Here is a 19060-nt window from a genome sequence, read left to right as displayed (position 1 = left end):
AACCCAAGAAGTGTGGAATTGATCATTCTAATGCACCCACACAGTCCCTCTCCAGGGCCTAAGTCTTGCATGAAATGAGAAAGGCAGAAAGATTCTTTAGGGGACGTGGCAAACCTGATAAATCAACTCCTTTGTGTATTATTTACCCTTTATATTGGGCTTCACTCAAAAGAGTACATACTCCCAGAAGTAGGCAGACTTAAGAAATCTCTCACAGTCCTCGGCAGGTCCCATGTCATTCTCACAGCCAGAGAGGGATGCCTACAGTGTATTTGCCTCTTAACGAGGTGCCATCCTTTCTGGATGGAGAGTTTTAGTTTTACTTTCAGCTGTGAGTAATTTCCCATTGTGATTGGCTGACTTATAGTCAATTTAGTATAATTAATGCCAAATTACATTGTAATTCACATAGAATTACAAATTAAAAGCTATATTAAGAGCAAATGAATTAATCAAAATTAATGATATTATGCTCACTTGTTTTAAAGTGTTAATAAGATAGGTCCTTCTAAAACGTTTAAACTTCAGAGCATCATCCATCACTCCTTCAATTACCTGATTTCCTTGTGTGGTCAGAGGAGGCATGTGGGCATTTCTCATCAACAAGAACACACACAAAGAAGATACATTCACTCAACCTCCAGCCCTTACAGGGCTCTTTTTGGCTTCTGTTCTTGAAGCACCAGTAATATCTGTGTCACTTATCGACACTGACTTGTAATACTCCCTATAGACAGAGGGAAGCAATGTCAAGAATTTTTTTTTATATCTATCTCTAGAATTTATCAAGGATTTCTTTTTTCCTAAGAGGATTTTTCTTCTGGTTATGTTTTATCTACCAGGATATCGAAGCCGGCTTGCATTCCCCCAATAACTTGGGGCTTGCCACCCCAGGTAATGAAGAAGTGGTCAAAGGATTAGAACCTCAATCCAGAGAACGCATTAGTCTATTATTGTGGGCACAAAAGAAGTCTAAGAACTAACTTTATCTGTGAATGCTGCCGACGATTATGATACTCTAGAATGGCCACCGTTCTCCTCCAGATGTGACACGCTGAGGTGTTCTTTATTTTTACTTGAAGCAAAAGTTCTGGAGGCAGGAGCAGGAGAAGCAGTGGGTAATGATGTCAGTATTTAACAATGAACATCAAAGCTTTGTATCTCTTTTGAATGTAAATAATTCTGATCCTCTGTATCTCTTTTGAATGTAAACAATTCTGATCCTCTGTATCTCTTTTGAATGTAAATAATGGCTAACTTTAGATCCTGTCCCCTAGAATGCCCAGAACAGGAAATCTCTATGGCCTCCAGGGCCACTCCATTGGACACTCAACTGGCCCAATAAGGATTCCCGTAGAAATAGTCTGGGATGCAGGATATGAGCCGCAGACTCATGTCTTCTGGAAAGAGAGTAGCATTTATCAATTCCAATAAATTATTTTTTTCTTCTTTTCTCTCAAACCCCATATTTAGGCCATCACTGTCAATTTCTGCTACGTAAATTTCTAAATCTTCAATATGTTGTGTATAAAATAAAGATATAATGATTCATCACTTCGTTCATTCTATCCAATCTCTAACAGCCTGCAGATTTCCCACCACACAGTCTATGTAGCTGCAGCAAATACAGTGGTGCTCCAGGTTCTCTTTCAAAGTGATTTAATTCCCTGGATTGGAGTTTATTTTAAGCTTATTTATTCATTTTGAGAGAGACAGAGAGAGCATGACTGGGGGAGGGGCAGAGAGAGATGGAGAGAGAGAATCCCAAGCAGGCTCCACGCTCAGTACAGAGCCTGATGCAGGGCTCAATCTCACAACTCTGAGATCATGACCTGAGCCCAAATCAAGAGTCAGATTTTCAAGTGACTGAGCCACCCAGGTGCCTTCCTTGACTGGGTTTCAAACTGATCCTCCCTTATGGGCCTTCTCTTTATGCTTTAAATGTCATCGCCCGTGCTTGAAGGAATGAAGGACTGCAAGGTGGTTCCCTACCTCTGTCAGAATGCTCTATTCATTTTTCATCAAACAAACCATCTAGAGCCCCAATTTTCCAGGCTCTGATAAAGAAAGGCCCTCAGCAACACTTTCCTGCCCCGCTTCTATGGGAGTCATTTTTGCAACTTCCCACAAAGCCATACAACAGGTGAAAATGAAAATTGGTAATTTCTTAGGAAATGTATACTGCTGGATTGATCATTATAGACTAATATAATCTCTTTGGCTTAGGAGAAGACATATCATGTACTTTGAGTTTCTGTTTTGTTACAGATTTGGTATATTTTGAGAGAATACAATGAGTCGAACCTATGTTGAACCTATACCGTGAAGCGAGTCAATCACTTACCCTCTGTGAGCTTCTGTTTCCTCCCTTGTTAAAATTTGGGTCATATTTGCCTTGTCAACCTTAACAGGCTGACGAGAGACTCAAATGAGATTATGTACATAAAAGCCATTTTAAAATGTAAAGCTCTCCAGGATTGTAAAGAGTTATTATTGTTGCTATTATTGTTGATGAACTTCTGGGCCTAGCCTCAGGGTTTCTACCTCATATATAGTTTATAGTTGGATTTTATTTTTAAATCCCTGATAACCCAGGTAGCAGCAACATTACTGCAGGCCACCAATGCATAAGTAATATTCTCCAGCCATCTTTTTCCTTCTCACAGCAGCAACAACAAAGTATCCGTCTGGAAACAACATGAATCACAGTGAAAATTAGACGCAGGGAACATAAATATGTCATATCTCATAAATCACCTTGTTGTTCTGTTGTGCTCATTTAAAAAAAAAAAAAAGAGGAAAAAAACGATTAACTCATGGGAACAGCGACACACGAATACAAGTTAGGTCTCCTGTAATTTCTGATAATCACTGCCCCTCACAGCTACTCGACAACGCACAGCTCTAGTGCCGAGGATTAGCTGAAGCAAAGTCCCTCTGAAATGAATGTGTCGTGCATCTTGCAAAGGCACACGGCCCAGACAAACAAGAGCAAGGCCACCAGTCAAGCTCCTCTGGGATGCATCCTCACAGAGGAATTAGCTGCACATACATCAGGATGAATGACTAAATACACACTCTGGCAGCTTCGAGCACCAACCCCTGAAATAGCAGCGTTACTCAGTGTTCAGCTGGGGGCCCTCAGAGGATAAAACGTCCACCGGGCACAGCACTATTTGGGATGCGAAGGAGCCACAGTTTGTTCTCCTCACTAACACCTATGAGAGGGAAGTGGAGACATCCTCATTATATTTGTGGAAAACACTATATGTGGCTGGGAAGGAATGCCAGATGTTTCGGGAAGCAAATCGAGAAACGGTACACATTTAGTGAGGTTAAGGAATGAGAAGTGAAAAAATAAAACGAGATACCATGAAAATGCCCAGAAAGTACCTATCTGAAAAAAAAATAGTAATGACATGCATGTAAGAAACTGAATTGAGGACGGGTGTAAATATAATGAAATACTGCAGTTTTGTTTTCGGATAAAAGTTTTCAGGCCACAGCATCTTATTCCATTTCTAGTAGCCAAGGTCCAAGCATTAAAAATGATAATCTTATTCACAGAATTTTCTGATTAAATTACCACCCACAGTCTGATTTCTTTGAAGCTTGGACTATACCACATGGACTGACAAAGGTTTGCAAAGCGGTTTAGCAGGTATGTACAATGAATACTAGTTAACAATGAATAAAGCACTGAAGAAAAGGCAAAGGGACACTACGTTGTGTTGAAATGTCCAAACAAAAGCATTTCATTTTTCAATGTACCCAGAACATGTCAACATGCCCCAAATTAGCAAAGAAATCATCAAACTAGTGGGCACAGGTCATTCCCCACTGGAAGGGAATCAGGCATGGAAGCAGGCAAAGAGTAGCAGGTGGAAAGCGCCCCATCAGACTCTAAGGTGCATGAAAGCAGGGCCACGTTGGTCTCTTCCACCACCACTGCCCAGAACCCACGATGTAGCAGGCAAAAGTAGTACTCAGTAGCACATGGTCAGGCAGAGTAAGCACTCAATAACTATTTGAAATAAATGAAGGAAAGAATGAAGTGCATGCCACAGAGCACGGAGTCAGAATTGACAACATGACACAGACATGGAGGCAGGTAGGCTTGGCCATTATCCTTGCAGTCTGTGGGCAGCACAACAAAAAACAGGAATCCTCAAGCCCTTCCAAATTTCTTTAAAATCACAGGATGAATTTGGTGCACCTCTGTGTCATTCACTCCCAAATATATTTGAGCTTCTATTTATGAATTTATTTTTTTTAATTTCTTTTAGTGTTTATTTATTTTTGAGACAGAGACAGAGTGTGAGCAGAGGAGGGTCAGAGAGAGAGGGAGGCACAGAATCTGAAGCAGGCTCCAGGCTCTGAGCCGTCAGCACAGAGCCCGACGCGGGGCTCAAACTCACGAACCATGAGATCATGACCTGAGCTGAAGTCAGACGTTTAATTGACTGAGCTACCCAGGCGCCCCTACTTATTTTTTTATTAAAAAAAATTTTTTTTAAATATGAAATCTATCATCAAATTGGTTTCCATACAACACCCAGTGCTCATCCCAAAAGGTGCCCTCCTCAATGCCCACCACCCACCTCCCCTCCCTCCCACCCCCCATCAACCCTGTTTGTTCTCAGTTTTTAAGAGTCTCTTATGTTTTGGCTCCCTCCCTCTCTAACCTTTTTTCTTTCCTTCCTCCCCCCCACCCCATGGGTTTCTGTTAAGTTTCTCAGGATCCACATAAGAGTGAAAACATATGGTATCTGTCTTTCTCTCTCTGAGTTATTTCACTTAGCCTAACACTCTCCAGTTCCATCCATGTGGCTACAAAAGGCCATATTTCATTCTTTCTCATTGCCATGTAGTATTCCATTGTGTATATAAACCACAATTTCTTTATCCATTCATCAGTTGATGGACATTTAGGCTCTTTCCATAATGTGGCTGTTGTTGAAAGTGCTGCTATGAACATTGGGGTACAAGTGCCCCTATGCATCAGCACTCCTGTATCCGTTGGGTAAATTCCTAGCAGTGCTATTGCCGGGTCATAGGGTAGATCTATTTTTAATTTTTTGAGGAACCTCCACACTGTTTTCCAGAGCGGCTGCACCAGTTTGCATTCCCACCAACAGTGCAAGAGGGTTCCCGTTTCTCCACATCCTCTCCAGCATCTATAGTCTCCTGATTTGTTCATTTTGGCCACTCTGACTGGCGTGAGGTGATATCTGAGTGTGGTTTTGATTTGTATTTCCCTGATGAGGAGCGATGTTGAGCATCTTTTCATGTCAGACACCCCTACTATGAATTTAGAAGCTGTGGACCAAGGTAGGAAGAGTCCAAGAATTAGAAGACATGAATTTGACTTCTAGCCTTGTTACCTCAGGTTTTTCCATTTGTACCCCAGGACAGCAAAGCAATGATATGTGCAGAAGCATTCTTGAGCTGTGACATGACATTCAAATATGAAGCATTATGATAGTATTGTTTAACATATAGTAATGTTTGAAGTCCTTGCTTCTCCCTGGCCAGAAGTACATTTGGGTCAATTTATTTTATAAGAGGTAAAAGATGAAAGCTGTGTACATCACTAGTGTCTTCTATTTTCTAATCATAAAGGGACAGTTGCTTTTTGTTTGGGCTCACCTTCTGGGACTCCTTTTAAATCAAACTGTAAGTGGCTGGTTTTGTGGTGTAGAGAAAAGCCCGGGAGGGGCTTGCCAAAAAAAAAAAACCACCACGAAATACTGCATCTGAGGTTGTTGACTAGTCTAAACACTACGTGACTCATGTCCCTAGAGACATAAAGTAAATGTGTTATTAACAGTATGACTTATGGAAGCAAATTTCCAACAAAAGTACAACAAAAAATGCAGTTTTAAAAGGCCAAGCTCATTTTGTATACCAATTTTCCTAGAATAAATCCAGCCTCATGTAGGAATAGTAGTAGGATGCGTTCTTATCCATTCAATACATTTTAACATGAAAACTGTACACTATTGTTTTTATTTATTATTTATAGAGAGCAAAAGACCAGTGTTTAAGGCAAACACAACAGGCATAGCTTCAGCCTCTGGGGACACACAAAGACAAATGTAAACATGATTACCCCTAACCCCAAACCAGGTGACTTGGTCCCTCTTGCCATACTAAAGTGGAACGTGACCAGGATAAAGGAGACTGTCCTTGTAAGTTCTAATCCTGTTTGATGTCAGTAATGTAACCACTGAGTTGTTTCATCAAAATACAAAAAGGAGGTGCCCGCTACCCAAGGTTAATAAAGAAATAGAGAATTTATATATGTCCTGTCCTTATAAAATAGTGAGTCTTCTTCATAAAAGTAGGAATCAGTTAATAAATTAATAACTGAAGGAAAACCAAAGTTCTCCACATTTAGAGATGAAACTAAACTAAATCTCTCTAACCCAATAATTGAATATTTCTAGAAAGCTTTTTACCCCAGGATCTACATATATATATACACACACACACATATATGTATGTATATATTTATATATATATATACACACACACATATATGTATGTATATATTTATATTTACATTTATATATACATTTATTTATATTTATATATACATACATATATGTATGTATATGTATGTGTATATATATATATTGAGAAAGAGAGAGAGAGGGAGACAGAACAAGCAGGGGAGGAGCAGAGAGAATGGAAGAGAGAAAATCCCAAGCAGGCTCCATGCTGTCAATGCAAAGCCTGATTTGAGGCTTGATCTCATGAACCGTGGGATCATGACCTGAGCCAAAATCAAGAGTCAGATGCTTAACCGACTGAGCTACCCAGACACCCCATGCCAGGACCTACTTCTAACACTGCACCTAGCATGTAATAGGTGCTCAAGAAATATTCATTTTTATTTTCACAAACTATCTTTATCATTTTATTTTTTTTTTAATTTTTTTTTCAACGTTTATTTATTTTTGCGACAGAGAGAGACAGAGCATGAATGGGGGAGGGGCAGAGAGAGAGGGAGACACAGAATCGGAAACAGGCCCCAGGCTCTGAGCCATCAGCTCAGAGCCCGACGCGGGGCTCGAACTCACGGACCGCGAGATCGTGACCTGGCTGAAGTCGGACGCTTAACCGACTGCGCCACCCAGGCGCCCCTATCTTTATCATTTTAAAATATACTTCCTGTTTCTGCTACTTCAGAGACGAAATAATAATCCAGAGAGCTGAAATAATGGTTTAAAATCATAAAGATCCCTTCCATTTAGGGTGAGGCGTGGGGGAGGAAAACCGAGTTAGCAAACCTGTGCTCTGCCTAACACTCCATGCTTTTAGGCACTTCATAGGTGCTCAATAAATACTGATAGACGGAGAACCATAGCTTTTCCATGTGCTAGCAAATGTAAGAATTTACAGCATATTCAGGCTTTTTTCTGTAAACTGTACTCCCATGGAAAGTAATCTCTAAGCCCTCATTCTGGTAAAAGGTAACCTGGGGTAGAAAAGGCAGAGAAGGCATTTTCCTCAGAAGAAAATGGATTAGCCAGCACTTCCTATGAAAATGAAAACAGACCCAATACATGGGAGTGGTATGGAATTTTTTCATTATTTCACTAGAGTTTTATAGCAGGACCCCGGGCTCAGCAGTCTGAAACTGAATGTTGAATATAACACGAAAAATTTAACAAGACCCTACTGAAACAAAGTCCTGTGTTAGAGCTAAAACCCAAAAGCCAAACAAAATTGGTGGAGATTTGCCAGGTCACAAACACGCATGACCTCACGCCCCACGCTTCCTCTCAGCTGATTTGCTCATTTTTAGTCTCCTGTTTCTTTGAGCCCCATAACCAACTTGGTGTCTTTCATCTGGAACCTAGAAATCACTGGCCATGAAACATCAGACCAAATTGTTAAGCTGAATTGAACTGAAAAAATTTTTTAAAGCATTTTTCTGAGGGGACTTCTATGCCCTTCTACACTAAAGTGTGCATATGGTTCAAGTCTCTATGTTAACCTATGAATATAAAGAGAAGTTACGTAACAGGGCAAGTAGTTTTCAGCCATGGAAGGGAGGAAAAAAATGTCTATGGGGGATGAAGAAGCCCTCTGTGAGAAAAGAGACTTAAAGTTTAAAAAGGTCAGATTGAAAAAAAAAAAAAGGCGGATAGAAGGCATAATTTTACAGGTTTCCGGATCCACAGAATGGTTATTACAGCCTGCAGCACATTTTATCAGGAAAGGAAGTAGATAAGGACACCAGGAGAAAGTAAAAAAAGAGTTTGTTCAGTGAGGATAATTTGAAGGTTCTTATGATGTCTTCAGAGACAGACGGCGTGAAGTCTGGTGAATAATGAAAATCAGACCTTTCACCAAAAAGGGGAATGTCCCAGATTACATTATTGGTTGTTAGTGGAAGAACCACATGTGTAAACATGTGTGTGTGTGTGTGTGTGTGTGTGTGTGTGTGTGCGCGCGTGTGTGCGTGTGTGTGTTTACTGGGCTCTCACAGAAGTTACTAGTTGCACATATTAATCAAAGAGCACTACCCCTCCATCCTCTTTTCTATTACCTGTCCTACTTTGTGTCAATTTCCTTCCTCCTCCCCCACACCCGTTGCTTCACTGTTCCTCTTTAAGACATGGGATGGGGATTTGTCAAAGTCAATGAGCACTTTATTACAGTGAGAACGTTCCGTAATGAACAATTCAGCAATTTAATGAGATTCTGTAGATCTGTCTCCAGCCTGTCCATCAAGATTCACTTCTATAAAGCACCCTGACACTAATCCTCTGGCATACCCAATCTTCACCCTGGGCTGAATATTAGATTCTTCCATGGTATATTGCATTACTAGTATAACCTCAGCAAAAATGATGAACTTAACTATACTTGAGGCAATATAGCTGGTCTGATTTAATTTTTCTCTATTGAGTTGAGTATGAGGGAATTACTTATTTACTAAGATAAAGCAAAAACAGTTTCTTACTGCCTACCGAACATCTAAACTGATCATATTTATGTGAGACTTTTAATTCTTTCTTGAGGACCAGATAGAAAAGATATTGCCTGCAGCACAAAGCAGTTTTTAAAATTCTATGTGATAATATTAGTAAACTTTAGAGAGGCAATTATGATAACTCTTAAGTGAACAGTATGGAATTTTTTCGGATACTCAGACATCTGCACATTACCACTCTGGCATTCCCTTTGACCATGCCACAGAAAGAGAAAGAAGCCACAAGGATGATTGGCTCAGATCTCAATTCAGTTAGAAATAATTAAGTGCAGAATTCATTCCAAGTCTTTCTTTTTCCCTTTGGGAAGTGAAGAAAAATTTGGCAACCCCCCACTTTGAATTGACCAGAAAATTTTGATGATTTGTGTTTGTGGGCGGAGAACCACAGGTATTAAAATTCATACCAAAAACTCATCCTCACCAACTTTTGACCTCTACGTGAACAAACATCATCAGAAATACCTAAGAAGGAGAAAAAAACATGGCTTATGTGTTTTCCTCATATTTTCTTTGTCAAGACAGCATAGAATACTGGAGGGATGAAGGCAGGTGTCTGCAGACTTGGGTTTGTAGGCTGGATCCTTTCTGCAACCCTGAGCAAGGCACTGAATCCCTATTTTGCTCATCTGGAAGATGGGGTGATAACAACTGTCCTTCAAGCCTGTTGTGATGATAAGTCATTGAGTTTATAAAGAGTCTGGGTCCTGGAAGGCCCTCAGTACACCACAGCTCTTATTATCCTCACTTGTGGGGCAAGAGTAGAAAGGAAGTTGCTGATTAATGTAATACAAAGAAAGAAATAAGGGAGAAATACATCAGCAAAATTATTAGTCAGTTGAGTCAGATGCTGGATAATTAACAGATACCTCTGACTCTGTTTTGGTGAGAGTTAGAGTTCTCCCTGAATGTCATTTGCTAAGATACCAGGAATTTACTATGCTGTCAGCTAACAGAAGACTTCATATTTTCCCTCGTATTCTGTATGTAAATTGCTTTCAAGTCATCATGAAATCTTGAAGGGATGCTGCCCCATAAGTAGCTACATAGCTAGCCAGTGTTCAGAGAGTGAGGTAGACAATGTTAAACAAAGGGGATAAGATGGGCTCTGTTTCCCAAAGACGCCATGTAGATTCTCAAGTAAAGTCAGTGGGGATGAGTAGAAAAGGATTTAAATTGAATAATCAGTTTGAAAATACAAAACCTCCTCCCATCCTCTAGACATAGGATATTTGAAAAGAATGCTACGTCAGGTGGAAAGGCAAGGCTTAGGAAAATAGCAATGAATGCAGAATGAACTAAGGAGGGAGATTTTTCCACTGCAGTGCAAGAGCTTCATTTCATTTAAGGTCCCAGCTGCTCTCTGCTACAACAGAGAAATGCTTCTGAATTGTTTACAGGAAAGCCCAGCATCTATTCTGATTTCATTGGTCTTAAATGTGTGTAAATAGCACTTGACAATCCATTTTCTCACACTCAGCTTGAGAAACTATTTTTATCAAGAGAAAAAAATTCTTGACTCTTTCTCATGTGACTCCCCCTTAGGGTTTTGGGAACCCCCAGCAAGGGTCTGAGGAACCATACCTATGATTCCCTGAGTTAAGATGAGCAGAGGCTGAGGCCTTGTAGCCTCAAGGGTTGGTGTTTTCCAACCATTTGCCTACCATGACTGCTAAGACTTTGGCTCTGAGGAGAGCCAAACCAGACAAAACAGTTACCATTGTTCCTCAACTGCTCAACTTTGAGCCATCCCATGCCTTCTCCCTGCCAAAAGAAGGCCCATGCAGAGCGCCCTTACCTGCCAGATCTGCTCTTCACTCAGGGAGGTCAGGCGGTCACTCTTCAGAACCTCCTGGAGCAGACAATAAGGAAGCGTTAGAACGTCTTCTGGGCGACTCTTCAGGAGCTCAGAGAGATGTTTCACTAAGAAATCGATCACTGCCTTCTCCAGCAAAGTGAGGTTAAAGAGGTCAGCAAGTCTGTACAGATCCAAGTAATTAAAGCTATTTAATTCCTGGGTGCCAAAAAAAAATAAAATAAAATAAAAATGGGGGGAAAAAAAGAGCTCTTAGAAATTAATCCAAGAAAGAGCAGGCAAGAAATTCAGACTGACTCACTAAGGTTTGCATGACAGGCGTGGGGGAAATGGGACTCCACTGATAATGTAAAAAACAAAAAAAAAATCCCTCAATTATAAGAGTCTGGCAGAGAACTGCTGTTCTAGAATTCACCCTTTCTCCTGACTTTGTCCCTCTTTTAAAACCCATATACTTAAAGATACCTTAATAAAGGGGTTGAAAGGAGTTTCTGGTCTCACTGATTGAAATGTTAACTTTGCAACTTTTTAAAACCATTTTACCAATGAAGAACAGTGATTTTTCTACCCTTACCATAGTTTATAGCTCTTAGGCAATAAGTTTGTTCTACTAAAAAAACTGTGAGTGCAGGTAAAGTGGTAGTCGTGATTAGATGACACAAACTATATTAAGACAGACTTGACTCTACTCTTCCCCAAACCTCAAATTCAGTACATCCTTAAAACTACCCATCTTAAAAAAATAAAATAAAACAAAACAACCCATCTTGACTTAATGAAATTAAAACACATATTTTTACATGTAAAGTCTCAGGAAATGAAGGAATCTCACAGAAAATATTCTTGTCCTGAATAATTCTATTAAACCTACCTAAGATGAACAACTTATAAGTGTTCTTCATTTTTTGTTAGCTTCAAAAATTCAGACAGCCAGTGACAATCTTTCCTTCTTTTTCTTTTTTAATTTTTTTTCAACGTTTATTTATTTTTGGGACAGAGAGAGACAGAGCATGAACGGGGGAGGGGCAGAGAGAGAGGGAGACACAGAATCGGAAACAGGCTCCAGGCTCCGAGCCATCAGCCCAGAGCCCGACGCGGGGCTCGAACTCACGGACCGCGAGATCGTGACCTGGCTGAAGTCGGACGCTTAACCGACTGCGCCACCGAGGCACCCCTCTTTCCTTCTTTTTCAAAGAGCTTCTGTAGCCATGCTCATTCTGGAAGGATTTTCCCTGTCTCTACCGGGTCTCAAGCTTGTATCCAGGGCCCTAAAATAGTGCCCCCAGAGAGACAGGACTCCTGTGCAAACTTTCTTTAACTCTGCAAGAATCACAGTGGGTGCACGGGCTTGTCGATAGAAACCTTACCTATTTCAAGTAGAATGAACATTCTGTTTCCCTCCCCCCCCATTATTAACTTTAAATTTTTAATATGGGAGCAATATTTTCCAATAGCTTAAGGAATGCAAAATACCATCAGATAGCTATTTCACTCCACTGATCTATTTAAGTAACTTTCAACATATTTTCCCCTTTTCTAGTTATCTAAGAATATTAAGAACTCTTTCTAAAATATCTACATTCTATTTCTATCATATCTGAAAGCTGAAAGGAATATGTTCTAAATTTGTGCTGCCCAACATGGTAGCCACTAGCCCCAAGTGGCTACTGAGCACTTAAAACATGGCTAGTCTGATTTGAAGGTGCAACAAGTGTTAAAGATATACCAAATGCCAGGAATAAGAAAAACAGAGCATAAAATATCTCATTAATAATTTTATAATGATTATATGTTAAAATGATATTGTTTTAGATAAGGTAGGTTAAATGTTAATTTCATTAATTTCACAGGTTTCTTTTTATTATTTAATTATTTCATCTGTTAGTAATTAATTAATTAATTTCATCTGTTTCTTTTAGCCTCCTTTAAATGCAGCTACTAGACTATTTAGAATGACAGATGTGATTCCCATTATATTTCTATAGCACAGTGCTGTTCTACATAATAAAATGTTAATAAAGAAATTGTGAAACAGCTCTTTCAGTAACAGCTGCATCATCACCACAGCTACTTGAGTTTTTCCCCCCACTTTAGATTATATTTCTTTGGGTGGGAGATGACACTTTAATTATATCCTAACAGGGAGTCAAGCTAGCTAACTTCAGGAATCAGCATAAGATTCTGGTTCTTAATAGCTCTATTTGCCAAAACAATTGAAAAGGAATAAATGCTTCTGTTTAAAATATAGTTTACTGGGGCGCCTGGGTGGCGCAGTCGGTTAAGCGTCCGACTTCAGCCAGGTCACGATCTCGCGGTCCGTGAGTTCGAGCCCCGCGTCAGGCTCTGGGCTGATGGCTCAGAGCCTGGAGCCTGTTTCCGATTCTGTGTCTCCCTCTCTCTCTGCCCCTCCCCCGTTCATGCTCTGTCTCTCTCTGTCCCAAAAATAAATAAACGTTGAAAAAAAAATTTAAAATATAGTTTACTATAGATGATCACTAAAATCCACAGCAACTCAAATATCTGAGTCCACTCACAGCCATTCAGTCAAAATACCCTGGCTTCCCATTCAGAAGATTTTATCAAAGTGATATTGAAGATTTTGACTCTCACACCAATCATTTCAAATAATGTTTAAACTTGTTCCCCAAATCTTACTTCTTAGGATTGGTAAATTTTACTCTGGAAGGAAAGAATGTGTAACCCTTGCTTCCATAAAGGAGTTTAGTACCAACTCCTTAGGGATCAATGTTGTTTCTGGTCGCTACATCTATGAAGCAAGTTTAACTGCTCAGTGTCCTAAATACGACCTCAGTGTCCTAGTAAACCACTCTGCAGTTCCCCAAAGGCATGACAGACAAAGTCCGGGTGATGTCAGTGCTTTTCAAGTACCCCAGGCACATGCCCAAGGCATGGCTCAAGGTCCTGAGGCAGCACCCAGCAGCACGGCACAGACAGATTAGCATGCATAGGAGTGGACACAGCTAAACTCAGCAAAGTTACAGGTGGACAGGCAGAGCCCAGCAAAAAATGTTTTCTCCCACTTGTTCTCCTGCCCAAACGGTTTATACAACTACAAGTTTGGGAGTGGATTATGCAGCAGCAATGAAATATTCTTTATTAAGCATCTTTGTATCTTTGTAAAGAGATACTGGGTTTCTTCTGATTAGATGCCTGCAGCTTAAAAGCAGACCAATTCAAAACCACAAAGAACTGGAGAATTAATTTAACCTAATTGTGCTTCTTTTCTGCTGTGTTTCTTTTGAAGGTAATCATTGAACGCCTGCTTCCCCAGTCGTGAAATGTTTTCATTTCCTAAGGGCATAATTTTACATAACCCCCAAATCCAAACTAACGAAGTATTTCATATTAATAGAAAACTAAGAAGCTAAAAGGACAAGTGTCAATGGCTGTCTGAACAGCAAAAGGGAGCTGAACAGACACATATTTGTGTACAAGAGAAATATCAGTTAAAAGTCTGCTCCCTATCTTTACCTTTTCATTTCTTTTCTCTTCTATTTAAAACATAATTTCCCCAAATCCCCAGTGCTTTCTAGACGTGTCCAAGGTTTCCACTCCCTTGGCCATGCATACTTAACACATTCAACAGTTAAACTGTATAAAATGAGGAGTTCAGGGATAAAAGAAAAGCCACCTTCAGTGAGGTCATGATGCCACAACATGCATTCCTCTTGTTGGGGCTTTGTGAACTTTAAGCAAAAGCATCATCTCTTATCCTTTTGGCTAAGACAATGTGTAAGCAAAATAATACCAATAATGCTGCTTTTAAAGATGCTCATGAAGGTGATGTGGGGAGGTGGGAAGTTAAATGGTAAATTTCATTAAATTCCCACCTATAATACTGTGCATGGAAAAAAATAATCACTGTTATGAAAATAGTGCCATTATGTTTCCAGTTATAAAAAGTAATAAATGTTTATTCCAAAAAAATTCAGGAAATACAAAGTATGGAAAGAAAACAAAAATCATTCATGTTTCACCATGCAGAGATAATCACTATTAATGTTTTTGTATATATACTTATAGATTTATTTTTTTAAAAAGTCTTTTAGATATCAGAGAAAGAAAAACTGTATTCAGGGGCAGAACAAATGAGCAGCAACCACAGGCACTTGGAGGCAACCCACATTGGTGAAGAGCAAGGGCCATATATAAAATCAAGTCAACCTGGCTCAGATCCAGCCCAAATACTTACCATTGGTCAATCACTGAACTTCCCACTATTCCTCAATTACAATATGGAGAATTCAATGGGCTCATAGGGTTGTCATGGAGATAATGAATGAAAAGTTCTTACCACACACAATTTGGCATATGAGAGGTAGGCAATAGATTTGGTGGGCAAGGAATAATAAAGTATATTTCAGCATTGTTGTTTGGCATCTATAAACCTCGACTCAACACTGACACAAGGAGGTCAAAATGAAGAATGTGGTCCCTTTAGATATCTAAGTCATAAATAACCTGTACCATTAGGTCAGGGAAAAGAAGGACGCTCAAAGTAAAAAACATACAGTTGAGTTGTAAACCAATTACATGTTAATGACTTCCACATTTATATAAGCAGCCCAAACCTCTCTCAGCTCTGAATTCATTTTCCCAACTACCTGTAAGAGGGCATCTTATCTTGGATTTCCACAGAATGTAATGGATGAAGATATAGTTAAACGACCACATTCAACCATCCACATCAGGATCGCAAAAGCTGGCCCATATTCCTTCCTTATAACCAGTCATTCACCAAATCCTGTTTGCTCTTCCTCCTTAGCAGTTCTTATTCTGTTCATCATCTCCTATCCACACTTCCTGCAACAGGGTTCTTAATTAACATTTCTGCCTCCAGTATCAAATCCTCCAACCTCTCTTTTTATAAGAATCTGATCATATTGATCATCTTTTAAAATTAATTAATAAGGCCTGCCTCAAGAAACAAGAAAAACATATCAAGTAAACAATCTAACCTTGTAGTTAAAGGATACACAAAAGAACGAAGCCCAAGATTATTGCAAGTAAGAAAATAATAAAGATCAGAGCAGAAATAAAATGAAATAGAGATTAAAAACAATAGAAAAGATCAATGAAACCAGCAGCTGGTTATTTGAAAAGATAAATAATATTGATAAACCTTTACCCAGATTCACCAAGAAAAAAAGAGAGAGGACAAAATGAGTAAAATAAGAAACACAAGAGCCGTAACAACCAACACCACAGAAATATTAAGGATTAGAAGAGTCTATTATAAAAAATTATATACCAAGAAATTTGAAAAAGAAATGGATAAATTCCTAGAAATATATATAATCTTCCAAAATTCTGAATATACAAATTACTAGTAAAGAAAGGGAATTGGTAATCAAAAAACTCACAACAAACAAAGTCCAGGACCAGACATCTTCACAGGTGAATTCTACCAAATACTTAAAAGCTTTTGTTTTTTAAGTTTATTCACTTATTTTGAGAGGCGGAGAGAGAGAGAGAGAGAGAGAGAGAGAGAGAGAGGCAGACAGTGTGTGTGTGTGTGTGTGTGTGTGTGTGTGTGTGTGTGTGTAGGGGAGGGACAGAGGGAGAGGGGGAGGGAGAAGCTCAAGCAGACTCCATGCTGTCAGCATAGAGCCTGACACGAGGCTTGAATTCACAAACTGTGAGATTGTGACCTGAGCCAAAATCAAGAGTCAAACACTTAACTGACCGAGCAACCCAGGTGCCCCTAAAAAAGAGTTAATACCTATTCTCCTCAGACTATTCCAAAAACTAGAAGCACAAGGAAAGCTTTCAAATATATTCTACAAGGCCAGCATTGTCCTAGTATGAAAATTAGATAAAGGCACTACAAAAAAAGGAAAACTATCGGCCAACATCCTTAATGAACATATATGCAAAAATCCTCAACAAAATATTAGTAAACTGAATTCAACAATACATTAAAAAGATCATTCACCACCATCAACTGCAATGTATTCTGGGAATGCAAGGATGGTTCAATATTCACAAATCAATAAACATAATATACCATGTCAACAAAAAAAAAAGAATAAAAATCATACAATCATCTCAATAAATGAAGAATAAGAATTGACAAGGTTCAATATTCATTCATGATAAAAACTCAACAAAGTGGTTTTAGAGAGATCATACCTCAACATAATAAAGGCCATATATGACAACCCCACAGCTAACATCCTACACAGTGGTGAAAAATTGAGAGTTTCCCTTAGAACAGGAGCAAGACTACAATGTACACTCTTGCCACTTTTATTCCACATAGTGCAGGAAGTCCTAGCCATTGCAATCAGAAAAGAAAAGGAAATAAAATCCATCCAAATTGGTAAAGAACAGAATTGAAAATTTCACATATTTTCAGATAGCATGATACCATACATAGAAAACTATAAAGATTCCAAAAAAAACCTATCAGAAGTAACAAGTAACATGAAGTAAAGTTGCAAGATACAAAATTAAAATACAGAAATCAATTATGTTTCTATATATTAACAACAAAGTAGCAGAAAGGAATTAAGAAAACAATTCCTTTTATAATTGTACCAAAGAGAATAAAATACCTAGTGAAAAATTTAAGCAAGGAGGTGAGAGACCTGTATAACTATAAAACATTGATGAAAGAAACTGAAGACAACACAAACAAATGGAAAGATATCCATGTTCACGAACTGGAAGAATTAATGCTGTTAAAATGCCCATACTACCTAAAGCAATCTAATAGATTCAATGCAATCCCTACCCAATACCAACTATGTTTTTCATAGTACTAGAACAAATGATACTAAAATTTATGTGGAACTACAAAGGACTTCACAGAGCAAAAGCAATCTTAAGAAGAACACAGATGGAGTTATCACAATCCCAGATTTCAAGATATACTGCAAAGCTATAGTAATCAAAATAGTATGGTACCGGCACAAAAACAGACACATGGATCAATGGAACAGAATAGAGAGCCCTAAAATAAACTAATATTTGTATGGTGAGTTTATTTATTTATATGACAAAGGAGGCAAGAATACACAATGAGGAAAAGATGGTCTCTTCAATAAATAATGTTGGGAAAACTGGACAGCTACACGGAAAAGAATGAAACTGAACCACTTTCTTACGCCACACACAAAAGTAAACTCAAAATGTATTAAAGACCCAAATATGAGACATGAAAGCATAAAACTCCTAAAGGAAAACATATGCACTAATATCTTTGACACTGACCTCATCAAAATTTTTCTAGATTTGTCTTATCAGGCAAAGGAAACAAAAACAAAAATACACTATTGGGACTACACGAAAATACAAAGATTTCACACAGTGAAGGAAACCATCAACAAAATGAAAAGGCAACCCACTGAATAGAAAAAAATACTTGCAAATGATGTATGTGAAAGGGGTTAATATCCAAAATATATAAAGAACTTACACAACTGAAACCCCCTCAGAAAAGTCCCCCAGATAATCTTATTAAAAAATGGGTAGAAGACCTAAATAGACATGTTTCCGAAAAAGATATACAGATGGCCGATAGACACATGAAAAGATGCTCAACATCACTTAATCATCTGGGAAATGCAAATCAAAACCATAATGAGACATCACCTCACACCAGTCAGAATGGCTAGTATCAAAAAGACAAGAAATAACAAGTATTGGTCAGGATGTGGAGAAAAGGGAACGCTTGCACATGGCTACTGGGAATGTAAATTGGAAAACAATATGGATGCTCCTCAAAAAACTTAAAGTAGAAATACTATGGTCCAGCAATTCCACTACTGGGTATTTATTTACCCTCCCCCCCCTTCGAAAACCTGAAAATACTAATTTGAAAAGATATGCACATCCCTATGTTTATTGCAGCATTATTTAGAATATCCAAGATATGGAAGCAATCATGAACGGATTAAGATGTGGTATATAAACACTCACTCGCACTCACACAATTAAATATTACTCAGCCATAAAAAAATAGATCTTGCCATCTGTGACAACACGGGTGTCTAGGATGGACCTAGAGGCTATTATACTAAGTGAAATAAGTCCGACAAAGATAAATACCATATGATTTCACTTCTATGTGGAGTCTAAAACCAAAACAAATGAACAAACAAACAAAAAGCAGAAACAGACCCATGAATACAGAGAACAATTTGATGCTTGCCAGAGGGAAGGGAGGTAAGAGGATGAGCAAAATGCATGAAGGAAGTGGGAGACATAGGCTTCCA

At 38.8% G+C, this 19060-nt stretch overlaps 1 protein-coding gene across 19 annotated transcripts in view; it reads right to left on the bottom strand.

The window, feature by feature from the left end:
- The window catches only part of KLHL32 (kelch like family member 32), a 244345-nt gene that overhangs the window by 79820 nt on the left and 145465 nt on the right, over positions 1-19060 (bottom strand). For 16 of the 19 annotated variants that reach the window (XM_019830986.3, XM_019830993.3, XM_019830992.3 and 13 more), the window contains one exon: positions 10803-11018. The exons of 1 other annotated variant lie outside the window; for it this stretch is intronic. In XM_019830986.3, coding sequence (XP_019686545.1) covers positions 10803-11018 — 216 coding nt within the window. The remainder of the gene's footprint in view (positions 1-10802; positions 11019-19060) is intronic. 2 more of the 19 variants (XM_011282456.4, XM_019830991.3) reach the window with 1 other exon arrangement.

Source organism: Felis catus, chromosome B2 (assembly GCF_018350175.1).
Source record: "Felis catus isolate Fca126 chromosome B2, F.catus_Fca126_mat1.0, whole genome shotgun sequence".
NCBI classification, from domain to species: domain Eukaryota; kingdom Metazoa; phylum Chordata; class Mammalia; order Carnivora; family Felidae; genus Felis; species Felis catus.
Note: the sequence above shows the minus strand (reverse complement) of the source record. Positions and strands in the feature narration are given on the sequence as shown.